General features: G+C 45.2%; 1 protein-coding gene across 4 annotated transcripts in view; it reads right to left on the minus strand.

Annotated features, from left to right (window-relative positions):
• Positions 1–6,275: 6,275 nt before the first annotated feature.
• The window catches only part of LOC137527807 (myoD family inhibitor-like), a 56,077-nt gene continuing 35,560 nt past the window's right edge, over positions 6,276–26,792 (minus strand). The window contains exons 2-5 of one of the 4 annotated variants that reach the window (XM_068248724.1): positions 25,572–25,805; positions 19,722–19,831; positions 15,449–15,610; positions 6,276–6,934 (exon numbers count right to left, since the gene is read on the minus strand). In XM_068248724.1, the coding sequence (XP_068104825.1) occupies positions 6,684–6,934; positions 15,449–15,610; positions 19,722–19,818 (510 nt within the window). In that variant the 5' untranslated portion in view covers positions 19,819–19,831; positions 25,572–25,805 and the 3' untranslated portion in view covers positions 6,276–6,683. Of the gene's footprint in view, positions 6,935–10,093; positions 10,439–15,448; positions 15,611–19,721; positions 19,890–25,571; positions 25,806–26,792 lie in introns of those variants that run through there. The other 3 variants (XM_068248723.1, XM_068248721.1, XM_068248722.1) reach the window with 3 other exon arrangements.

Below are 26,792 nucleotides of genomic sequence, written 5' to 3' on the forward strand. Positions count from 1 at the left end.
TTTCTCACGGCTGTTCCGTGACACTAAACATGCAGCCTTGTTTCATGAGATGATTGATCAACTTGCGCTGTTTTGTAAAGGCATGCTAGAATTAGGTGGGGACCATAATTAGAGATGGCCCGAACTGTTCCCTGGCAGACAGTTCTGGGGAAGAACGCATGTTCGTGTCGGTAGGCGAACATATGACATAATCATGGAGCTAAACGTTGACCCTTCATTCCTGAGTCACCAGGCACATGGAAGCCAATCAGCTAGCACTCCCTCCTGGACGCCCCCCCCCCCTCCATGTAAATGCCAGCAAGGCAGCCATTTTACAGTCTTCCTGTGTGCGTGTGAGTGAGAGCAGGGAGAGAGCTTTACTGCAGATAGGGAAAGCGTTAGGCATCTGTTCTGTGTCCCCACTGAGTTTATTGCTATTAGTGCAGCATCCTGAGCACCCAAAGAGCCCTTCTAAGGACTGGTACTTGTACATAGGTTTTCTTGCTATTGTGATATTGCAGTTGTGTGTGTATGACTGTGCACAGTGCACCACTGCCTTTTGGACAGGTGTGCAGTAACTTGCATAATACTCTGTTTTCAGTTCTCTGCAGTCCAGTGACTGTCCAGTGCAGTGACTTTAGCTGGTGGACACAGGCGTGCACACTGCTAGTGGTGGTACAGTACCTTGCACAATACACTTCATCATAAGTGCTTTTTTTCTCTATCGTTATTTTGCAATTCTGTGTCCAGTGCTCACGTTAGTAATTGGAGTCCAGTCTGCTGGTGGTCATAGTAGTGCACGGAATACATAACCCAATAATCCTTCACCACCACTACTGGCATCATCTAGTATCCGGCCACTTCTGTCCCCTGTATTGGGGCTGTATTGTGAGTGATTGTTGCAGATAGCATTATATAAACCCTCTCGGTCACCCGACCTGTGTGAAGTGAACCAGTTCCTCCTCACTGGCAGGGTATTTTTTGGGGGAGATATTTTAATATTGTGGGGAAAAAAAAGAACAGGCAGAGGCAGACCACACCCCAGGTATCATAGGGGTTGTGCTGCTGTGATTTCCTGTGGCCCTACAATAATGCCCAGTCTTCAGGTGGCACATACCCTGAGCTCCCAAAATGCTGAGGAAGTACTTGACTGGCTTACACAGCACACCCCATCTTCTACTGCTTCCTCTCGGGAACCTTGTCACACCATACTCCTCCTCCCGCTCTGATTCGGGCACTTGCCCCACCACCACTAGCACCACAGCCGAGGATGGAGATAAGGATGTTACACCTGATATGTCTCAGTCAGGCGACTGACACTTTGGTCTCTACGAATTTACTGTAATGCCTTTTGGTATGAAGAATGCTCCGGCCACCTTTTAACGGGCTATGAACAACCTGTTGGAAGGAATAGAAGGTTTTGCAGTTGCATAATTGGATGATGTTGCAGTATTCAGCCCAACCTGTGAGGACCACCTGGATCACCTAGAACAGGTATTGGGAAAACTGTCCGCTACCAATCTGACCGTAAAACCTTAGAAGTCAGCTTCCCCTGCGTGAAGAAAAGTGAGTTGCGGCGGAGCAACGGAGGAGTGTTTGGAAGCTTTGCGGGCACAGGTTGGCTGCAGGGGGCTGGCTGAAGCCCCAGGTAAGTGAAACTGTTTTTTTACGGAGTCTTCAGTTCTGATTTAATTAGCTTCCCCCTATATTGGCCCTAGACTACAATAAATACACTACACTATACATAGACATATGACTCTGGTAGGGTTCAGATTGTGAGCACCTCTGACAGTTAAGTGACATGACTATGTACCCTGTACAGCGCTGCAGAAGATGTCAGCGCTATATAAATAGCTAATAATAATATTCCATATAGCATGTCAGATCATGCGCTTGTTGGAGCCACATGAATCTTTGGCATGCGCACTTCGGAAACACGCTGAACCCCATGTGCCCAGGACAATCCTACACCATGTCCTGCACTCGGCCCTGGAGGAGCGAGCTTGGAGAGCATGGCGAAAGGCCACTGAATATGAGGGGCTAGGAAGTTTATCTGTTCACTAAAGAAGCCCCAGCTATAAATAACATATCACCTCCGGTTGACTTGAAAGAGACTCTGTAACAAAAAACAAAAAAAACAGTCTGGGGGATACTTCATTCGGGAGAGGGAAGCCTCAGGGTCCCAATGAGGCTTCCCCCTCCCCTGTAGCTTGGGGGAATCCAGCGCTGGCTCCCCCGAAAGTCCCTCGACAAATCCAGACAAGTGGTGCGTAGGTGCGGCCAATATTTTCCTACTGCAATCCAGCGCAGGCGCAGTACTGGCTCTTTCGTTCGGACTAAGGTGGAAATAGCCGAACCTGATCAATCTGTTCTACTGCGCAGGCGCAAAGGACTTGCGCCTGCATAGTAGAGCGGATACAATCAAGCTCTGCTATTTCTGCCTTAGCCCGAATGAAAAGCCGCTACTGCGCCTGCGCTGGATTGCAGTAGGAAAATATTTACCTTACCGCTGTTCGGGGAGTTGCAGCGCTGGATTGCCGGGACAGGGGAGGAAGGGGGGGGGGAGCCTTATTAGGATCCAGAGGCTTCTCCCTCCCAAGGTAAGTATCCCCAGAGGGGGGTTTTATGTTACAGATTTTCTATAAAGTTTGAGTGTTTGTGCTTTTATAGTTACATGTCACACTCACAGCAATAGTTTATTGTTGATAAACCAGGACTGTAGGGATGCTATAAAATGAGTGAGTCTATGGGCATTTTAAGTGAACAGGAACCTGGAAATGTTGTGGGAAAAAAAGTGAACATTCATTCTGACAGGAAGGCACCAACCATACAACTGATTATCAGGCCTGTGTAAATATGCGGCTATCGCTAAGTACAAATTTCAATCTATCCCCCGGGGTTGGGGACAGGAAGTGATGTCATCTTAGATAAGACTATTATTGTTAACAGTGGAATTATTCAAATTAGTAATGGAGGGACTTTATCTGAAGCCGCACCTTTCACCTGTATCTAGGGTGTAACTGTGTGTGTGGGGGGGGGGACTTGTCATGCTGGGTACACACAATGCAATTTCCTGTCCGATCGATGGGTAATCTGACAGGAATTTGCATCCTGTGTATATGTCCAAACTGCTCCTGATCGATAATGGGGTCAATTTTCTGCTGATAACTTCCTATAAGCAATACCGTTGTCGAAGCCAACCAGACATGTCGTAAATAATCAGTTCGATCTTGCCGATCGGATGGGAAGTTGTATCATGTGTACCCAGATTTAAGCTTTTTGATGTGGCACCTGACATGGAGTTTTCCTTCTACTGCTGTGTCTTGTAATGCAAATTAAAGTAGAAACTACCTCCAACATGGTGCATACCTCCCAACACTTTGAGATAAGAAAGAGGAACGCTTAGGCCACACCTCTGCCACACCCCTAATCATGCCACTGACACACCCCTTGTCACGCAAACCATAAAGATTTAAAGAAAAATGTTGTTTTACAATTAAAATCACACTGGTTCTTTCTAGGCTGGTTCATTTTCCTTAATATTAACATATGAAAATAAGAAATATATCAATTTAAAAGATATAAATAACATTAAGAGAGTATAATAAATATCGTTTTTCAGTAGAAAAATACATATACAGGGGCTTAGCAATAGGGGGTACAGAGGTAGCGACCGCATTGGGGCCCTTGGGCCAGAGGGGCCCACCCCCAACGGAAGAATTTGCTCTTTATTGGTCCTGTGCTGATAATTTTCAGTTCTATAAGTGCTTAAATTAGTAGTGATCATTAGCACACTGTTTCCCATCCCCTGCTTGCACCTCTGACACTGTGGGTGTCCTTGATTGGTTTTGGTGTGCCGTATCTATTGTTATGTATAGAGTGCTTGGAGAGCCCAATGTAAAACTTGCACTTTTTAGCTATGCCACTGTACATATATTTACATATTTCTGTACATCAGTCCTGACAAATAAGGAAGAAAGAGCTACGGAGGGATTGGGGGACAGTTGGGAGCTATGCATGGTGTGAGTCCCATAATAGAGGATTGTGGTGGGGGGGCACCTGGGAACTTAAAAGTAGGAAATTAGAATTCACCCCCCCCCCCCCCCCCAAAAAAAAAGAAGCATTTTGGTGGAATTCATCCAGTATTAAGGGGAGTCTGAAGTGTTGTTTAAAAAAACAAAACAGAAAACATTGTTTTCTGCCCTTCTGCAGAACGCTAGCGATTCAAGTAAGTGTGCTTTTTGTTTAGTAAAGTCACTTCATCACTTATGGTCATCAGGAAACGCAACTACCATCGCAGCACATGGCACTTGTGTTCCTATGCAATTCTTCCTGATGCAGTTGTGATTTCAGTTCATTACAATAAGTGGATTTGTAATACGTTCATAGGAATTTGTCAGCAACCATGTGTTGTGATTCCACATTGTATGGATTGGGACAGAGCCGGGACAAGGTCCTCCAGCACCCAAGGCTGAGACACCTGTTATAAACTGTTCTAATCACCTTGCTTCGACACCATCGTCTCACAGACTGTGAGATCACTTGACTCTCCACACCGCAAACAGGATATAGACTTTCTCAGGCTTCTTCAATGTTTACGTTATTTATTCAGGAAACAGGAATACAGATAGATACATACATCATATCCTAGCCATGCCAATCTTCATGTTGCATTACAAGCTCGTGATTAGACTCCCTGCTGGAGTCTATCAGGTACCTTCTTCCTAACTACGTTACACTAAACTACCTATGTACAGCATACATTATATCAGATTACAGAAAGGAAGAACATGCTTAGAAGTCGTCCCAGTCAGCCTTGCTAGCTAGTGCAGAAGGAAGAAGCAGAAGCAGAAGTGAGCTCTCGTAGCTCCCTCAGCCTTTTATACCGACTAGGAAAGAGTTAAATATGACATCATCTTCGCCCCCCCTAGACCAGATTATTGGTGGACCCACTCGTGGTGTCATCATACACACCTACTTGATTAATAATCAATGAGGCATTTGACCCATATGCAGGAACGTGGATGTTTAGTAAACATGGCCAATGTTTTCTGTTCCTGTGGTGTAGTGTTAAGGTCAGAGTAGTCCGATGGCCTTCTTTTAGGAACATGTTCTCAGTATCTGCGTGTATCCTCTGCTACACGCAGACCCTGAGATGCCTCTGCCTGCATCACAAAACCTCTATTTATTTTAAAGGCATACACTGCGGACAAGCCTTTTACATAAAACTCAGGCCAAGTAACTGAGGCCTACTTAAATTATAACAACACCAAAGTGCGCCCCTCCATCCCTGCCACCCCAGCCATCACACACTGATTGCTATTAGACTAAGAGGTGCCACAGTTCCCACAACCCTACTCAACACCTTAATATGTAGTTATCTGGCTTGCAGTCACTGCCATGTATCCCCTTTTCTTATTTCTTTCTGCTTCAAACACAATTAGGAATGACAGCTGAATGAATTCTGCGCCCCCTCTTACACTGCGCCCTGAGGCTGGAGCCTCTCCAGCCTATGCCTCGGCCCTGGATGGAGACATGGCAGTGCAACTATGCACTTCTGGCGTCCCTGCAGATCGCGTCATTGAAAATGCGGCTGAAATGGCGCTCATAGGTAATGCCTCTTCCCCACTTGCGCCATTTCAGTTGCGCTTTTAACAATGTTGTTGTCGCCTCCCCCCCCCCCCTCCCCTTCCCCAATTTGCAGGCATCTTATTCCAGCAACAGTATCTAGGCTCCAGAGTGACGGCAGATGATGAATTTGTTAGAGATTGAAAGACTCTGAAGCCAATGTAAAATCTAATTTTCACCTTCTATTTATGTTAAGAAGTATCAGTAGACCTAAAACACCGCATCCCCGCAGCAGAACGAGGGGTTTAGACCCCCCCAAATCCCGGGGCAAACATCCATGACTTTCTTGGTCGTGGATTTTGCTGCCCGGGGAGGCAGAGCTTAGCCCTGTAGCTCTGCCTCTACTGTAGTCAATCTGCGCCGATCGTCACCTCTCCCCGCCCCTCTCAGTCTTCCTTCACTGAGAGGGGCGGGGAGAGGCGGAGATCTGTGGGCAGATTGCCTTCAGTGAGGCAGAGCTACAGGGCTAAGCTCTGCCTCCCCGGGCAGCAAAATCCACGACCAAGTCATGGATGTTTGCCCCGGGATGCGGCGTTTTAGGTCTACTGATACTTAACATAAATAGAAGGAAAAAACAAGTTTTTACATTGGCTTCAGTGTTTCTTTAACAGCACTATTACCTTAATCTGCAGTATAGTAAAACAACCACAAGATGTCCTTGTGTGTAAAATGTGATGGTGATCTTTATGGGATTGTTATTTCCTGTATTCTGTCTGTTCTAAGTAAGCTGCATTTCCTGATGGTGGTGTATGATATAGCGCTGCATGTTTTTCTTCAGTAAATAGTACTAGCTTGTTATACTGGGTGCCTATCTCCATGTACAGAACACTCTGCTCCATCCAAATTAGATTTAGAAAATAAAGTAAACAGTCACAGAATACACTAAGTACAGGTTTAATTGATACAAAATGGCTTATATAAAATGTAAGGATGATGTTTAAAATGCAGGTCATGTCAACCAATCATAATTCCTCTTGCAGTAGTCTGGCTGTAGCAAAGTGCAATTTGATTGGCTGTCAGCTTAATCCCCATCATCTGGCTGTTCTCAGGCTGAAGGATTCTGGGAGTTGAACTGGTCAAATGGGGAAACACAGGGCACAGCACTCCAAGCATATCTCCAGACAGTCAGAGGACTGGCATCCCTCATCCAGGATGGCACAGCCGGGGTCACAAGGCGATAGCTTGGCACAGCACAAGGCGTCCGGGCACAGGGATCCGCAGAGGGCTCCTTCACTGCACAGGCCGCAGCTGACACATCCCAGCAGGGCGGAGCACAGTATGGAGAGCTCACAGAACAGGCCGGCCAAGAGGCAGCGAGCACAGCTATCTGTGGAGAGAAATGCACAGGGTTGCCTAGCTCACAACTGTCCTTGTTTTACATGGACTGTGCTTCTTATGGAATTAAAGTAAATCTCAACTGAGAGGGATATGGAGGCTGCCATACCGATTTCCTTTTAAAGTTTAAAAGGAAATCGGTATGGCAGCCTCCATATCCCTCTCAGTTGAGATTTACTTTAATTCCATAATTCCATAAATTTTAAACAATACCAGGCAACTGGTATTGTTTAAAATTTAAACAATACCAGTTGCCTGGCTCTCCTGCTGATCTGTTTGGCTGCAGTAGTGTCTGAATCACACACCTGAAACAAGCATACATCTAATCCAGGCAGTCTTCAGTGACAGTCAGAGCACCTGATCTGTTTGCCTGTTCAGTGTCTATTTCTAGGAGTATTAGAGGCAGAGGATCAGCAGGAGAGCCAGGCAATGTGCATTGGGCATTGGCATGTGGATCTGAGATGAAAAATTAACTATAACAAGTAACTTGTCTATATATCTTATCTAAAATTTAGATAGTTTACACAGCAAATCTAGCTGCTAACAGCTTCAATAGAATATGATTCTTTCTTCCTGTGATTCAATGACAGCAGCCATGTTGTTTGTAAACATTACACAGAGGCAAGCTGATCTGCATCCTCCTCCCTCCTCCCCTCTGCCTCTGAAATCTCTGGCTAGTACTACCTCCCCCTCCTCCTGCCCAGACTGAGCTCCCATGAGCGCTTGCTACTGTCTGAAAGTGCCTTGGCTCTCTGAAAACCTGTGGGCGTGGCTTGTTTAGTTTATAGGGAATTACAGTATTAAAATAAAAACAAAAAAGTATTTGGCTTGAGGAATGCCCTATAAACAATAAAAAAGGAACCCAATTATGCAATGAGTAAAAGTTCATCTCGGATCCACTTTAAGGCTGGTTTTACACCTGGCCAGTGCGTTGTGGCAGATCCTCTGCCCCCATCGCAATGCAAAAAACGTTATTCATATGATTCTGTGGCAGAGTGGGCCTACAGGTTCATATCCATATAGTGCCCTCCCCGTCGCCCCCTTCACTGCGTGACAAACTGCCTGCTGGATAGGAAGTATGTCACTGAGATTCCCTGTTTTTTCTGGCTGCACATCCGTCGCCAACACAGTTAAAATCCCTGCATCGCCCTTTGACTTGCATGGATTCTGACACCATGCTAATGTGCTGTCGACTTTGCGGCGGGTCAGCGGCCGATTGGGAACTTCCGGCGCAATGGGGTAACTGTGCTAGGCCCTATTGCCTTGCATTGGTGTTGTGTCACCCTGGGGAAAAACAGGGCAATGCAACTCACACTTGCAAGGCAACTGTAAAAGGGGCCTCTAAGGAAATAAATATGTCGGCCTCACTATCCCTGTCAGTTCAGGTGTGCTTAAACCCTTCTATCTTCCCATTTCCAGACAGGGCTGCATACTCATCCCATCCATGAGACATACATTACCCAGCATCTGTACTTAATCGCAGCTAAAGCAAATGGCCTCATAACGCAAACCAGAAGCCATGATGCCAACTCATCCCTTTAAATATGGATGCTTATGAATTATACATGTCTTGTGGCTATTTAGATGCAGTTTAGGCACTGATTATACGTGAGAAGCCCCAGAACCTGTATAACTTAGATGTGTCAGTATTTAAAGGGATGAGTTGGAAACCTTGGCCAGAAGCTTCAGAACTTATAGAAGTCTTGCAGGGTCGGATCTTGTAGACATTACCAAGGCAGGCCGGGGAGACCACCAGGTTTAGTATATTTATCAAAGAATAATAAGTGGTGGGTGCCCATTAAAGAAGGTTACCAAAAGGTGACCAATTAGTGGTGTTACTCTACCTTTCTCTCTAGTTGTTACAGCCACCTACATAACTCTGCACATACCTGCTCAAGCCTGTATGGTTGTGTCAGGGGCAGAAATGGATTAAAGGAATACTGTAGGGGGGGTCGGGGGAAAATGAGTTGAACTTACCTGGGGCTTCTAATGGTCCCCCGCAGACATCCTGTGCCTGCGCAGCCACTCCGCAATGCTCCGGCCCCGCCTCCGGATCACTTCTGGAATTTCAGACTGTAAAGTCTGAAAACCACTGCGCCTGCGTTGCCGTGTCCTCGCTCCCGCTGACGTCACCAGGAGTGTATTGCGCAGGCAAAGACCAGACTGGGCAGCACGGTGGCGTAGTGGTCAGCACTCTCGCCTTGCAGCGCTGGGTCCCTGGTTCGTATCCCAGCCAGGCCAACATCTGCAAGGAGTTTGTATGTTCTCCCCGTGTCTGAGTGGGTTTCCTCCAGGTACTCCGGTTTCCTCCCACATCCCAAAAATATACAGATAAGTTAATTGGCTTCACCTAAATTGGCCCTAGGCTATGATACATACACTACACAATACATACATAGACATACGACTATGGTAGGGATTAGATTGTGAGCTCCTCTGAGGGACAGTTAGTGTCAAGACTATATTCTTTGTACAGCGCTGCGTAAGATGTTGGCGCTATATAAATACTAAATAATAATAATTCATAATGTTGCATAATCTTGTGCCGTTAGCAAATCCCCCCAAATATGCTGTCGTCACCAAAATTGCTACGTATGTTAAGCCGAAGGGTTGGAAATAAGGCAAAAACATTTTTTCAAAAAGACCTTATAGTTTTTGAGAAAATCCATTTTAAAATGCACTCAGAAAAATGACGTTTTCTGAGTTTAAGAAACATTGTGCCTTTGCATTTTTTAAATTGATTTTCTAAAAAACTACAAGGTCTTTAATAAAAAAATCCCACTATTCCCCGCCTCAACACCCATAGCAATTTTGGTGGTGATAGCATGTATGGGGGATTTGCTATTAACCACTAAAGTTGGCATATAATTATGCAAAATTGAGAAATCATGGTTCCTGATTACGTTTAGAAAAATAACGAAATTACGATTTTACCTGAAATCTCTCACCGTAATTACAAGTTACAATGCAAAATTAAGATCATGCTAAATGTGTGCTCATCACTGGCCCCTAATGCTGCTTGGGGAGGCTCCCAGGTTAATTTTGGGGGCCACATTGTAACTAGAACCGGCCCTGACAGTTAATCTAACATCAACCGAAGGACCCTCAACGAGTCAAAAAGTTCTCTTGGAGAATTAGTCACACAAAGGCCTACGGTGTATGTTTTGTTTATTGGCATCTCTATAGCAGAGCACACAGACAGATGTTACGGACATGAGACAGAAGATGGGGATTAGTCAGCGGAAACAGAGCTCGGAGATCTCCATGGCCAGTTCCAGGCACTCTGCTGTGTGGTGACACACGTCCAGGAACTGGCAGTCTATGGCGGCGTTACAGCAGGAGGGTGAGCAGCAGCAGAGGTCACAGAGGTCAGGCAGGCAGCTGAAGGCACACAGGCAGCGCAGGCTGGAGAAACAAGTGCCCGGCATGAGAACCAGGCAGTCTGAGAAGTGGCAGAAGAGACAGGCCAGAAGCAGAGAAGCCGTGAGATCCGAAACTGCCAGAGAAAGAGAGGAGACTGTTATTACCGTAGAACTGGATACACTGAGCTCAAGATTAAGCCTCTGTTTACACATACAAGATTTCTCACGTGCCTCACCCCTCCTCTGGAATCCCCTTCCAAAGCAAATCTGTCACTCTCCAACCTTTGAAATATTTAATTGTTCCCTCAAAATTCACCTTTTCTGACAAGCGTACGCTGTAAAGCTGGGTACACACAGAACAATTTTTGAGTAGTTATCTATGCAGAATCTATCGCATTATTGATCGAGAACAATTTGCACGTCTACACACGATGCAATTTCTTATCAGATCACTTGTTGATCTGATAAAAAATTGTACCATGTGTATGAGGCTTAACTTAAAGGGACCCTGAGACAGGGGGATAGAAGAAATGTTTACATACCTGGGGCTTCCTCCAGCCCTCATCAGCCTGATCCGTCGCTGCTGTTCTCTGCCTTCTGGATTCTCCGTGAGGGATCCTGTAAGTTTGGCCAGTTGGGGCTTACTGTGCATGCGGGCCACCCGTCACGCTCTTGTGGCTAGGAACATTCTGCGCCTGCACAGTACTACTGCGCAGGTGCAGAACACTACTAGCCACGGAAGCATGGGGGGGTGCGCACAACACAGCACACGAGTGATTCCCCCCCCCCCCCCCAACAGAGCTCTCTGCTGGTGGGGTCTGATCGTCCCCCAGGTGTCTTTTTTTTTTTTTTTTTTTATATTTATGTCTTAGTTTTTTTTTTTAACAATGTTTTATTCAATAAATTTTTTAAACAAAACAAACAGGTTATCAACGTGATCCAGGTACATAGTCAGGGTTATTATAGACACATTTGAAGGAATGGAACATGAAAAAGGGGACCATATGATCAACCATGTACCTGGGCGGCTGCTCGTTAAGCAGGCCTGTTTGGTCTTCAAGGAACGGCACATTTATAGCACAAAACAATAACACCGTCTATTCCCATCCCTCCCCCCCCCCCCCACCCCCACCCGCTTCCCTTGCTCTGCTCTTGGGGTTCTGCTATTGGAGTATTCAAAGGAGGTTGCGTATGACTGCTGGTATCAAGGAGAGACTATTCAAGTGGGTAGTTCCAGGTGGCCCAGAGTGCCCGACAGTTGTTCTGTGCATGTCTTAGTTTTTTAAACAAAATGTGCTTTTTTTTTTTTTTCTTTTTTACTTATTCCCTTCCCTCCCTCCCTCTCTGCAGCCAGCCAATCATGCGATCGGCTGTCATAGGCTTCAGCCTATGAGAGCCGATCGCTCTCTTGTCCCCCATGGGGACAGCCATTAGTAGCAAAGAAAAAAAATCTTATTTTATTTCCAGTACAGAGTTAAAACAGTCCTGTTTTCTGAAGCACTTAAAGAGAGTCTGAAGCGAGAATAAATCTCGCTTCAGACCTCATAGATAGCAGGGGCATGTGTGCCCCTGCTAAACCGCCGCTATCCCGCGGCTTAACGGGGGTCTCTTCACCCCCAAATCCCCTCCATACAGCCGGGGAGCGCTTCCGCATTGGGGCAGGGCTAACCGCCGCAGCCCTGCCCCACGCGCGTCTGTCAGCGCGTATCTCCGCCTCTCCCCCGCCCCTCTCAGTCTTCCTTCACTGAGAGGGGCGGGGGAGAGGCGGCGATGCGCGTCTGATAGACGCGACCGGAGGCAGGGCTGCAGCCATTAGCCCTGCCTCCAGGAAGAGAAAATTTGCGACCAAGAAGACGACCAAGGTTTGCGGGGGTGGGTTTGGGGGTGAAGGGACCCCCGTATAGCCGCGCGATAGCGGCGTTTTAGCAGGGGCACACATGCCCCTGCTAACTATGAGCTCTGAAGCGAGATTTATTCTCGCTTCAGAGTCTCTTTAAAGCTGTTTAAAACCCTAACATAATATTCAATAAAAACATGTTTACCTACTTGTTATATGCCATACGGTTATCATATTTGCATTTCTGCATAAGTATTATTATTCATCCAAAAGTACAGTTTTTTGCTTTGTGAGCTGACTTTGCATTTTATTAATAACTGGTTTTATTCATTCATTCAGGCAGACATGCTTTGACTCTCTGTCTGTGTGGAGCTCCTTCTCCACAGTCAGAGCATGTGTCACTTTCCTCACTTGATACAAGTAAACACAAGATAACATTATCTAAAGTTCGGATGCGTCTGCATTTCACTAGACTGAACTTTCAAGCTCTGTGTGTAACCTTTCGAATGCTGGTCTAGTAAAAAAAAAAATGCTGCTTGCATATAATATGCTGTAAATAATGTTTTAGAGCAAAGATGAAATGCTGGGTTATATTCCGCTTTAAACAGCCAAGAAACAGTGAAAGACAGCTACAGATAAGGTTTTACTGCAGGAGAGTTCAAAGGGTTGTTATTTCTGCTTCGTTTTATAGCTGAAAAGGCAGAGTGTGGTTTTAAAACTGCAATTTTGACAGAATGATGCAGTTATATAAAAAAGCTATATAACTGAAAATAAAACTTTTTATCTGTACTACACATACAATTCATTATATCATACATTTTTTTTTCGCTTCATTTAAAGGACCGCTATTGCAAAAAATTGTAAAATTGAAAATACATACATATAAAATGCACATTTCACCCAAAATAATATAGATTATAAATTACCTTTTTCCTATGTTGCTGTCACTTACAATAGGTAGTAAAAGGACCATCTCCTCATACGTACCATAATTCTCGTTTTTATCTTTGCTCTTGACAAAAGCACTCCCCGGAAAGGTTTTATACAAAGATGTCAGCCAGCAGTTGGAGTGAGTAACTGCAGCTCAGTAAGTGCTTTTGAAAATAAAGAAATAACTGAGAACCCCCCATGAGGAGATGGACTAGTCTAAAACATGACAGATCTGTCAGATATTTACTGCATAGTAAAATCCATTATAAATTACTTTTTTTCCTAAGGGCGAAATATATATATTTATGTTTTTAAAAATGTTCACAATAGTTGTCCGTTATACTCCCAAAACTAACATTTTAGTGACTACTCTTAGGGCTGGTTTATACGGGCGTCTGAACCAGCAGCAGCCCGCAGCAGCCTGGTGTCTCAAATGCATTGCTATTTCACCCCCGCAGAGGGACACAGAAGTGACATGGTTAGTCAATCCTACATGAAACAAGGTGACAGGAAATGACAAGATGAAGCATGGCGTTTGTGGTAATGATGGTAAACGATTGTACTAACAGCTGTTAATTCATTTGAATGGACAGCACTTAACCCTTTAGCGCCCAATTTATTTAGAGGCTTGCAAGTGCTCCAGGCCAATTTATTTTAGCACTTTTTTTTTATTTCTTTGTTACAGTTTCTTGCTTCAAATTAGTACTGCTGTAACATGCATGTATGACCACTTGTCACTAGGGGAGCAGTGTGAGACAATAACAGAGGACTTCTGCATTCAGTTTCTATATTTTCTGCTAGTAGAGAGAGATCAAAGCATTTTAAGAATTTACAGCACAACGAGTTCCGCCGATTGAGGGCAAAAGCAGTGCACTTATCTCAACCGAGATAACTCTATTGAAGCTACTAATGGGTTAAACGTTGAGCACTACAGCAATCATTTACTGCCGTGTACACATCCGTGTAAACCGGACTGTAGTTTCATTTTATTTATTATTATTTTTTTTTATGTAAGTATTCCCTGTGTGCACTTTCACTGCACAGAGAATTACAGGCTTGCTTATCTCTAGCTCATCAGCAAATGTGGGGAGTTGAATGGAGGGGGGGGGGGGTTACATATTTGGTTACTCTGGTGGCTGCAGTCATCCCTCCCAGCTAACTGATAGCTGATCACAGGTTTGCTTTTAGGCTGGGTGCACACTTGTCAGTGCGTGAAAGTTCGCATTTTCTGTCATGTGCGTTTTTGCGTTTTTAGTGCATTTTTTGTGTGTTTGCATTTTGCGTTTTTGCTGCACTTGCGTTTTTCTTGCGTTTTGCGTGTGTTTTAACCTCCCTGGCGGTATGATGAGGGTTTTTTTAAACCTTTTTTTTATAGCATGTAGCTAGCCTAGCGCTAGCTACATGCTTCCCCGCTCCCTGCGGCGTCCCCCCGTACTCACCGATCGCCGCGTATGCCCACCCGGAAATCCCGTTCATCGTGACGTCAGAGGGAGTCCCGATCCACCCCTCAGCGCTGCCTGGCACTGATTGGCCAGGCAGCGCACGGGTCTCGGGGGGGCACCCTCTGATGCGGCGGGCAGCGGCGAATCGTCGCGGAGCGGCGGCGATTGAAAGTAACACGCAGTTAGCAAATTGCTAGCTGCGTGTATAAAAAAATAATTATGCAAATCGGCCCAGCGGGGCCTGAGAAATCCTCCTGCGCGGCTTACCCCGTGTCCAGCACGGGGTTACCGCTAAGGAGGTTAATGTGTTTGTGGTTTACATATACAAAACGCTTATGCGTTTTTATATTGTGTTTTATGCAAATCACTAGGAAATCATACAAAACGCATAACATTGTGTCACCATTGACTTTCATTATGTGCGTTTTTGAAAACTATGCAACAAAACCAGAGTTTTTAAAAACGCCTATTATAAAACACATACAAAATGCATACACGTTTTTTTATGTGTCCCATAGACTAACATTGTACCCATTAACCCTGCATTTTCCGCAATGCTATCGTTTCTGCCTAGTGAGTTCCCAGCCTTAGTGAAAATTTCAAGTATACTAACCCTAAAGGTCCGTACACACGCCGGACTTAAGGCAACGACGGGTCCGTCGTTGCCTCCCGCTGGGTGGGCGTGCCAGCGACAGTCCGGCGTGTGTACGCTCTGTCGTCAGACTGATACGGCTGTTTCTGAGCGATCCGCCGGGCGGATCGCTCAGAAACAGCCGTATCAGTCTGACGACAGAGCGTACACACGCCGGACTGTCGCTGGCACGCCCACCCAGCGGGAGGCAACGACGGACCCGTCGTTGCCTAAAGTCCGGCGTGTGTACGGACCTTAATGCTAGTCTCCATGCCACCCAGCTGCATGCAGCTCCACCACTCACCATCCCCAGCGGCTGCTTCTATGTGGCTGGCAGATAGTCTGGGGCTTTGCTGCTTGTTCTTGTTCTTGGACAGCCTGTGGGACGTCTTTGGCTTCTTGTGAGACGGTTGCGGCCCCCGTAATATCTGCTGGAGGGGAGGTTGTGTCACGGTCTCGCCCTTCCCTGGGAAATAAAGCAAACATTGGCACTAACGGTAGTGGAAAGATCTACTGCCCACATACATCCCTCTCAGGGTGCCCACACAGCTGGCGATAACGATTGTATTCTACATAAATCAATCTGTTTATCAAAATTACAATAACAAAGGGTGGAGGCCCCGCTATTGATAACATTAATAAGAGAGGTAGTGTTGGTCTTGCCTCTCCTGAAGAACTATAGCTCCGCACACTCACTTGATTTAAAGAGAAACTCCGACCAAGAATTGAACTTTATCCCAATTAGTAGCTGATACCTCCTTTTACATGAGAAATCTATTCCTTTTCACAAACAGACCATCAGGGGGCGCTGTATGGCTGATATTGGGGTGAAACCCCTCCCACAAAGAAATTCTGAGTACGTACTCTTGGCAGTTTCCTGTCTGTGAACCCTGTTGCATTGTGGGAAATAGCTGTTTATAGCTGTTTCCAGCTGCCAAAACAGCATGCAGCAGCTACATCACCTGCCAACAGTAAAAATGTCACCATGCATTAAATGTCAGAATATAAATCGGATTTGAAAGATTTTACAATGGGCAAACACTGACTAAATCATTTATACATAATTATTGTAAAAATGAAGCACTTTTTTATTACATTATTTTCACTAGAGTTCCTCTTTAAGTCAGCTGAGGCAGCAGATAATGACCGTCGATAATCCGGCGTTTGAACAGTAGCCTCCGACTGCTGGCCTGAAAGTGATCCACCAGGAAGATCAACCTGGCCAAGCGATCGCCAATTCCGTTGTACCTCCACTTGCCCCACCTGCCGTGTGATGTCATGCACGTGACGATCTGTCAGTCCTCTGCAGCCCCCCCCCCCACATAGCGAACAAAACCCACATCTGTACAGTGTTCACCCAGCGATGTTGTCCAAGGGATCGGGTCCTGATCTCCAACGTGTGACATCAGTCGCAGGTGTATACAGACCTTAGGGGGTTGTAACATTAAAAAAAATTGCCTAAAAATAGTTATTGCCCCAAATATATAACCCCCTTTTTTTAACAACAAATAGTTCCTATATGTCCCCTAATTTTTATCTTATTTTTTTTTTACCTGGTTATTGTGCTGTTGCTGAACTGTGCAATGCCAACAGGATTATGGTAAGTCTATTTTTTTCTTGTTACGGTAACAAGAGTATGTCAGAATGCACATAACAAGCTTCCCATTTCAGATAAGAGAAGGACACTATGAATTGACACTCCCCACTTCCTCCCTTGAAGAGTTTACGCAATGATGTAAGCTTATTATTTATGTGATGTTTGCTGTGGGAGGGACAGTAATCTGTAAAATAAGAAGTAAATGAACACTAAAGGCCCATACACACGTCGGACTTTTGCGAACGACGAGTCGTTTGAGCGTCCCGTCGTTCAGTCGTCCGCACGCCAAATCGGGCGTGTGTACAGACTGTCGTTCGGGTGATAAGACTGAGTTTGAGCGATCCGCCTGGCAAAAGTCCGACGTGTGTATGGGCCTTAAAGGTGCGTACACACGCACTACTGCAGCCAATGACGGGTCCGTCGGCACCTCCCGCTGGGCGGACTTTCAGCAGACTGTAGTGCGTGTGTACGCACTGTCGGCGGACTGATAAGGCTGTTCCTAACAAAAAGGGCAGAAGTTATGTCCCTTTTGGCATCACAGAGATGGAAACCAGTAGAAATAGTCTTTTCTTTTTTTTCACATCACATTTCTCTCAAATCTGACAGAGAACATTGAACACAACAGGATGGGTAAGTTAAATAATTTCTTATTGGATGATTTACCGGTATTTTTTTTCAGTTATTATGGAGTTTCATCCCACTTGAATGAGGGGTAACACCAACTCCAAGAGACCAACATTGCCTCTCCTTTTTAAACTGTTTTTAAGAATTTTATAAATACTGGGTATTTTATCAATATTCTACCCTTTGTTAGTCAGTTTTGCACCTCTATTGGGAGTATTTTTTTGTTTACCCCTAAAGGTAAGTGCGACCAACCGGTTCCTGTTTAACAGACCTGGAGTACCAGATGGAGGTTATTTTCCCTCCAGCTCTGGCTGGAGCAACCCACCTCCAAGGCCGGATTTTTGTGCCCCTTGGCCAAGTCTGTTGTGACTCCCCTGTCTTGTGCAGCAGCCCCTCCCATTCCATGTTCAGAACCCTCTTCCATGTGTATCATCCCTCTACTGTAGCCCTCTCCCATTCCATGTACAGCCCCCTCTTCCATGTGTATCATCCCTCTACTGTAGCCCCCTCCCATTCCATGTACAGCACCCTCTTCCATGTGTATCATCCATGTACTGCAGCCTCCTCCCATTCCATGTGCAGCCCCCTTTTCCATGTGTATCATCCCTCTACTGTAGCCCCCTCCCATCCCATGTACAGCCCCCTCTTCCATGTGTATCATCCATGTACTGCAGACCCCTCCCATTCCATGTGTATCATGCATGTACAGCAGCCCCTCCCATTCCATGTGCAGCCCCCTCTTCCATGTGTATTGTCCATGTACAGCAGCCCCTCCCATTCCATGTGCCACCCTCTCTTCCATGTGTAACATCCATGTACTGTAGCCTCCTCCCATTCCATGTGCAGCCCCTCTTCCTTGTGTAACATCAATATATAGCAGCACCCCTTCCATTCCATGTGCAGCCCCTCTTCCATGTGTAACATCAATATATACTAGCACCCCTTCCATTCCATGTGCAGCCCCTCTTCCATGTGTAACATCCATGTACAGCAGCCCCTCCCATTCCATGTGCAGCTCCCTCTTCCATGTGTAACATCAATATATACTAGCACCCCTTCCATTCCATGTGCAGCCCCTCTTCCATGTGTAACATCCATGTACAGCAGCCCCTCCCATTCCATGTGCCGCCCCCTCTTCCATGTGTATCATCCCCATACTGCAGCCTCTCCAATTCCATGTGCAGCCCCCTCTTCTATGTGCACCATCCATGTACAGCAGCCCCTCCCATTCCATGTGCAGCCCTCTCTTCCTTGTGCACCCCCGTCTGCCATGTGTAACATCCATTTACAGCAACCCCTGGAAAAGCGCGATATAAATGGACAGCAAAATGTTGGATCAAACAAACAAAGCACATATATATCGCGCTTTTCTCCTGGTGGATTCAAAGCACCAGAGCTGCAGCCACTAGGGCGCGCTCTATAGGCAGTAGCAGTGTTAGGGAGTCTTGCTCAAGGTCTCCTACTGAATAGGTGCTGGCTTACTGAACAGGCAGAGATTCAAACCCGGGTCTCCTGTGTCTTAACCATTACACTATCCAGCCACCTGGATGAAGCCCCCTTTCCATTAATAAAAAAAAAGAAAAACAGAAATGCAGCATATCGCATATATAGGCAGTGAAAATAACATGCTAGGAGCTCTAGCGGCTCTCAGACACTAGGGTGAGAAGCCCAAAATAGAAGATATCTGCAGAATCTGGAGACCAAGTGGCCGAAGGTGAGTACTGCCGCCCGCCGCCTGACTCTGCCTAGGGGACATCCGGGGCACCCCAGAATAGATTTGTGGCACATGCCACCAATCTTTGGGGCAAGCAACGCCCCTGTGGAATTTTATTTGGCATTAGAAATGATCATTGTTCATTTAATGTTCTCACATGACATGCTGCAGCTCAACACAATAGCACATTGGCTGGCTCTGAGTCTGTGACAAACAAACTACTCCCCCTCAGCCACTCCATTCCTCCTCAGTCAGGACAGCAGTGCCAACTCCTCCCTTCTGCTGTGCAAGTCAAATGAAACACTGCTGCTATCCTGCCTCCCCCCCCCCCCCCTTCTCACACTCACTGTAAGCCTTCTCACACAGCACAACAAGCTGCTTTCCACAATGATCACCTCTTCACCTTGCTTTCCTCTCGCTTCTTCTTCTACTCTGACTGCATGCTGTAAGTGTAAACACAGTGCAAATATGCTGCCCCTGTAATCTCTGCACCTGATGCATATGTTTCGCCTTGCTTCATGGGAGAACCATCCCTGTTCCCAGCACTGGAACAGTGAAGTGCATCCTGAGTCTACTGAGTGAGGTGAGCATGTGACTTTTTTTCTTTTTGAAATCCCACAGAGAACATGCAGAGTGCAGTACCTTCCTCTATGACGATGATGTCATCTGCAAAGTGAATTCTGGCAGTTTTCTTTGTAGCTGGGAGATGTTCAGGGCTGCTGGCTGCATTCTCAGTCATCTTCTCACAGCTGCTGGGAAAATAATGTACATACACGTCATGCGGGCTTGATTTACTCCACTTCTCAAGGCCTAGAGAACACAAATCATCCAGCAGACTTGGCCTGGGTTGCTTTACAGCTGAACTAAGCAAAGTATTAAGTAAGGCAAATTCTCAAAGCAATCTTGTTAATATTAAAGAGACTCCGTAACAAAAATTGCATCCTGTTTTTTATCATCCTACAAGTTCCAAAAGCTATTCTAATGTGTCCTGGCTTACTGCAGCACGTTCTACTATCACCATCTCTGTAATAAATCAACTTATCTCTCTCTTGTCAGACTTGTCAGGCCTGTGTCTGGAAGGCTGCCAAGTTCTTCAGTGTTGTGGTTCTGCTATGAACTCCCCCATCCAGGCCCCTCTCTGCACACTGCCTGTGTGATATTTAGATTAGTGCAGCTTCTCTCTGTTCTATTATCTTTTACAAGCTGGATAAATCCTCCTCTGAGCTGGCTGGGCTTTCACGTACTGAGGAATTACATACAGGCACAGCTGTCTGCACTCTGCAGGAAGAAATAGCCTGACACTTCAGTGGAAGATAGCTGCAGGGGGAAAGAAACACACAAATGATCTCTTGAGATTCAAAAGGATGGCTGTATACAGCCTGCTTGTGTATGGATGTATTTTCTATGTGTGGACATACTGTACATCAATCTACTTCCTGTTTTGGTGGCCATTTTGTTTGTTTATAAACAAACTCTTTAAAACTGTTTTTAACCACTTTTAATGCGGCGAGGAGCGGCGAAATTGTGACAGAGGGTAATAGGAGATGTCCCCTAACGCACTGGTATGTTTACTTTTGTGCGATTTTAACAATACAGATTCTCTTTAAGTATGACTTTTGGAAATTAACCACTTCACCCCACAGGCTATTTTATCCTTCACGCCAAGAGACATTTTTTACATTTTAGCACTCTTCCAATTCATTTGTCATAACTTGATCACTCCTTATCACACCTAAATGATCTATAGCCTGTTTTTTTCTCCACAAATTAGGCTTTTTTTGTGGGCAATACTTGCTTTCAGTAATTGCTTTATTTTCTAAGTTTTTTATATGGGAAAATGAGGAAAACAAAATAAAAAATACACTATTTCTCCAATTTAATAAAATGTGCTACTGTAGATAAAACCCACACATTTAATTTGCCCTTTTCTCCAGGCTATCACTACATTTAAATAATGTTCCTAGTACAATGTACGGCAACAATATATTATTTGGAAATAAGTGTTTTTTGTTTTTTTGTATCCTATCAATAATTACAAGCCCTTATTTGCAAAAATAACCGTAATAGACCGTCATGACATAAACATAAAAGTTTTGTACGTATGTCAATGAGGTAAGGTAACCTTTATGTACTGTATGTCTAGAAAAAAACTGTTACTTCCCTAACTTTATAAGTGTTACTATTTAGTAACTGGGGGGAGGGGGAAGGGGTTAGAAGTGGTTAATAACTATAGTTAAAAAAATTTTTTAAATTTTTTTGCCACGAGATGGCGCTACACGCTATCCTGGGTTACTAGGAAGAGTATGATTGTTTTTAACACTACTTTCATTTTCATTATTGAACATGACTACTGAATGGAGTCATGTTCATTCATTCCCAGGCACTTCGATTGGCTCAGGAAATACATGTTCCCCTTTACCAGCCCCCAAAGTGTAAATTCTGCTATGAAACAGTGCACACCCACCATTGATTGACAGGACATACTGGTACGAACTGTTTGTGTTAGCGAGGCTCAAACTGGACGTACCGGTATGTGCTGTTTGGGTTAACAAGTTAAACTTGGTAAAATGACCTACACTTTAACATATATAGAGTTCTACATAAGCATTTTATAAATCTTAAGCAAACCTATGTCTTTTAAAAATATTTACCTTGGAAGAAGGAAGCCTCTTGATTTATTTTTTTAAACTTTGAATTTTTTGGGTTTTGCTCGAATGTATGTACAAAGAACTATAACATTCATCTACAAAACTGCTGTGTACACTGTACAGTACTGATATTTCTTAATCAAAAAATGTATAATAAATATTGAATTTCCATTGAAGTAATGGTTGAGAGAGGCCTGGTGATACAACTAATTAATGATCCATGAGCAGAGATCAATTCGCCACAATGCAGTATTCAATCTCGAAGGACAACTCTAGGATTTTCTCATTTCTAATTAAAGAAGCCCTGTGGTGACAAATAGTAGAATAACAGTTAATTATTCAGGCTACCAACTTTTGTGGTAATTATCTAGGTTTCAGCATCAGAAACACTTCCTATATCTATATATTGCTGTATATTGTTATGTAGCCCTCCCGGTGCTGCTTAGCCTAGGCTGCTAGCAGCATTCTGGGAGACCAGGTATTATTTTTACTGGCTTTGGAATTCTCAGAAACAAATATTCCGCAGAGTTGCACCTGACAGGACTAAAGAGGTCTGTGATAAATTTCATAATATGAAGGGGGTGAGAATAAATTTTACAATAGGCAAACACAGACTAAATAATTAAAAAAAAAATTGTAAAAAAAATAAGCAATTTTATTTAATACCATCATTTCCACTACTGTTACTCTTTAAAGTTCCCTCCCAGATTATACCACTGAGCACCAATAATTGAATAATTTCCATGACACATTATCAGGGTCACGCTACTTTATCTCCTTGGAGGAGGGAGACACTATTTGTAAAGCCTGCTACACGAGTACAAGTAGGGATTGGGACCCAATCCCTTGGGCGACAGTTTGGGGCAAATGCTGTACTGTTGCTATGGAGGGGAGAGGAGGGACGACTCGTGGCACGTGGCAGACCGCCTTCCAGGGGGCATGGTGAGGAGGAGAACAATGCTCTTAGGAGTCAATCAGGCATCTGACGTAGCATACTGGATCTTTAGGTGATGTCGGGTGGCTCCTCTACTGCAGTAGAAAGAGCATTGTCTTAGCATAAAAAATATTGGCCAATCAGAGTGGAACAGAGGTGTGGGAGGGGAAAATGGGAGGGAAAGAGGCTTCAGCAAATCAGGCTGCATTAGTTATGTCTGAGGGGAAAGTAAAGAAGAAAAAAACAAAGAAAACCCAGCATGCCCTGCAACTTCCTTTGTGCAGCAGATTTACCAAATAAGAGCCAGGGAAACTGGGGAATTATGTTTTATTGAGAAGAAAAATAAGAGTGATTTTTAACTTTTGGATTGCTTGGTTAGCATCTTTATTACTTGTTTACCAGATAAAAATAAAGAATTTATTTTTTATTTTAAGTCTGACAGTTACACAGCACGATGGCACAATGCCTAATGATGTTGTTTGGGGGGCACATGCTGCCTAATGTGGGATGAAACGCTGCTTAATCATGTGTAGTGGGCTTGCTGCCTTTTTCTCTTGTTTGGGTGACTTGATTTCTAATTATGTTTAGGATTAAAACTGCTTAAAGGCGGATCAGTTCATTTTGGCGCGCGGCTCTGAGAGCCGACCACCGAAGCTGGGCGCCCCATAGCAGCAATGCTATGATGCGCGCCCCGTGTAGCGGTAATTCGGGACTCCGGTGGCTGCCAGACCCCGAATTACATCTCCCTCCAAATCGCAACAACTCGAAGGGGGAATAGTATTGAATGCCGCCTCAGAGATTAGCGGCAGCAGGGAAAGCAGTCATTAGGCTCTTCCTGCGCCAAACTGAGCGGTGCCGTCATAATATGTACCCACTTAAAGGATACATGAGGTGTAAAAAAATAATGTATCTTTACTTACCTAGGTTTCTTCCAACCCCTAGAAGTCTCTGTGTCTGTCACTGCAGTTCCACTCTCACCTGGTCTTCCGCTGTCCCCTCAGTAGCGGCCGGAGACCCGGCCAGGCTGGTGGTTTCTGTGCATGCGCCGCCTGTAGTTGCACTTTCATGGCCGGAAGCTTTCTGTGCAGCAGTATTGAGCATGTGCAGAAGCTGCCGACCCGGCTGGATCCCCGGCCTCTACGGAGGGGACAATGGAATATGTGGTGAGAGCAGAACTGCGGCGAGGGACACAGAGACTTCTAGAGGCTGAAAGAAACCCCAGGTAAGCAAAGATGCATTTTTTGTGTCATATTTACTTTTAATGCAAGGCTATCTTGGCCTGCTGGAACATATAGCAGATTTGTACACACACTAGACAATCTTCAACCGGTATGATCGCTCTGCGCCATCTTGGCTGAGAAATTAGCAGCTGCCCCACAACATAATTTAGCGGATCTATAAGTGACAAGGAAGCACATGTTAATCATTCCCCCTCTCCATAGAACAGGCCATGTTTCTCAAATAGAACCAAGCAGCATGTTTGTACAGTGCTTGTCCACTGAACTGTCACCCTAACGACTGATCAACCATTGTTATGTGTGACCGTAACTAAGCAGGCGTATGGAGCTCAAAGAGCTGCGAAAAAACTACTACATCAAGCAAGCCAAAGCAGCCTATGCACTGTTTTTACACGTGTGCCAAAGCAGCCTATGCAATGTTTTTAGATGTATGCCAAACCAGCCTATGCACTGTTTTTACATGTGTGCCAAAGCAGCCTATGCACTGTTTTTACATGTGTGCCAAAGCAGCCTATGCACTGTTTTCACAAGCAAGCCAAAGCAGCCTATGCACTGTTTGCACATGCAAGCCAAAGTGGCCTATGCACTGTCTTCACAAGCATGCCAAAGCAGCCTATGCACTGTTTTCAGAGGCAAGCCAAAGCAGCCTATGCACTGTTTTTACATGTGTGCCAATGCACCCTATGCACTGTTTTCACAAGCATGCCAAAGCAGCCTATGCACTGTTTTCACAAGCATGCCAAAGCACCCTATGCACTGTTTTCACAAGCATGCCAAAGCAAGACAAGACAAGACAAATAACATTTATATTGCGCTTTTCTCCTTGCGGACTCAAAGCGCCATTTCAAAGCAGTCTATGCACTGTTTTCACAAGCATCCCAAAGCACCCTATGCACTGTTTTCACAAGCATGCCAAAGCAGCCTATGCACTGTTTTCACAAGCATGCCAAAGCAGTCTATGCACTGTTTTCACAGGCAATCCAAAGCAGCCTATGCACTGTTTTCACAGGCACCCCAAAGCTGCCTATGCACTGTTTTCACAAGCAAGCCAAAGCAGCCTATGCACTGTTTGCACAAGCATGCCAAAGCAGCCTATGCACTGTTTGCACAAGCAAGCCAAAGCAGCCTATGCACTGTTTGCACAAGCAAGCCAAAGCAGCCTATGCACTGTTTTCACAAGCAAGCCAAAGCAGTCTATGCACTGTTTTCACAAGCATGCCAAAGCAGCCTATGCACTGTTTTCACAAGCAAGCCAAAGCAGCCTATGCACTGTTTTCACAAGCATGCCAAAGCAGTCTATGCACTGTTTTCACAAGCATGCCAAAGCAGCCTATGCGCTGTTTTCACAAGCAAGCCAAAGCAGCCTATGCGCTGTTTTCACAAGCATGCCAAAGCAGTCTATGCGCTGTTTTCACAAGCATGCCAAAGCAGCCTATGCGCTGTTTTCACAAGCATGCCAAAGCAGTCTATGCGCTGTTTTCACAAGCATGCCAAAGCAGCCTATGCGCTGTTTTCACAAGCAAGCCAAAGCAGCCTATGCACTGTTTTCACAAGCAAGCCAAAGCAGCCTATGCGCTGTTTTCACAAGCATGCCAAAGCAGCCTATGCGCTGTTTTCACAAGCAAGCCAAAGCAGCCTATGCACTGTTTTCACAAGCAATATTTCCACTAACCTTCCTTTTATCTCTCTTGCAGGCTGACCCCTCAGTGGTGCAGTCAGTGAGTGGGGTATACTCGCCTCGGATGCAGGGTGCGCAGCAGAATCCAGTGATGAGGAGACCCTGCGGCAGAATCCTCTGTACACCCGTCTGAGCTGGTGTCGGCATTCACACCCTCTCTCTGGCTTTGCTCTCACATCATTAAATTGTAGATGGTGTTAAAAGGCTTTTCGCTGGCGTCACTGAATCCTGACAGGAGCGAGGGGGGAGAGATGGACTGGAGAGATGAGAGGGATAGGGAAGCTGAGGAGAGATAATACACACAATAACAGGAACATTGGGACGCACACACACAGGGCAGGAAACTGGGGATGGTTTATAAACAGTGCCAGGCTGATTGAAGTTATTTACTACAGTTGGAACAGAAAATAAATGGCATTGATTCCCCCCCCCCTCCCTCCCCCCCAATGTAGATGAACTTCGAATAAGCGGCTAAATACAGTTTGAAAATAATGAGACTGCTTCACTAAGCACATCCTAGGAATTATCCCTATAGGGACAAATTTACCATTACTTACACTGAGGGCTGGAACCCACAAGAGCGATTTTCAGAGCATTTTTGTTAATGGATGGGGCAACTTCCACTGGAGCGATTGCGATTCAGAAAATCGCAAGCGCAGGACATGTAGCATTTTGTTAGCGTTTGCGCTTCAATGTAAAGTATATAAACACGGGTGGAATCGCTCATCAAAACCTGCACGGAGCGATTTTGCTAGCGTTTTTACATTAGTGCACACTGCAACAAAATTAAAATTAATTGAAAGGACCAATCAGACTTTAACAAGCTAATCGCTAATCACTACACAACCGCTGGCAAATTGATACACTTTTTAAAATAGCTCCCTAAAACGCTCATTAAACCACTTACAAACTGCTCATGCAAAATGCTAGCGCTTGCGATTAGCGATTGCGTTTTGCAGTGGGTTCCAGGCCTGATAAGCAGTGGTGCTCGGATACCCCTTTTTAACCACTTAACAACCGCCTAACGCCGATAGGCGTCGGCGGGTCGTTAGTGGTATAGCACGGAAACGGCCGCTCAATCGAGCGGCCTTTCCATGCCAGTTATTGGAGGGTGTCTCCGTGAACAGCCTGAGTGCCGCCGATCATGGCTCGCCGGCGAAATGTAAACATGGGGGGAAGAAATCCCCGCTGTTTACATCATACGGCGCTGCTGCG

Source organism: Hyperolius riggenbachi, chromosome 8 (genome assembly GCF_040937935.1).
Source record: "Hyperolius riggenbachi isolate aHypRig1 chromosome 8, aHypRig1.pri, whole genome shotgun sequence".
In the NCBI taxonomy this organism is placed as follows: domain Eukaryota; kingdom Metazoa; phylum Chordata; class Amphibia; order Anura; family Hyperoliidae; genus Hyperolius; species Hyperolius riggenbachi.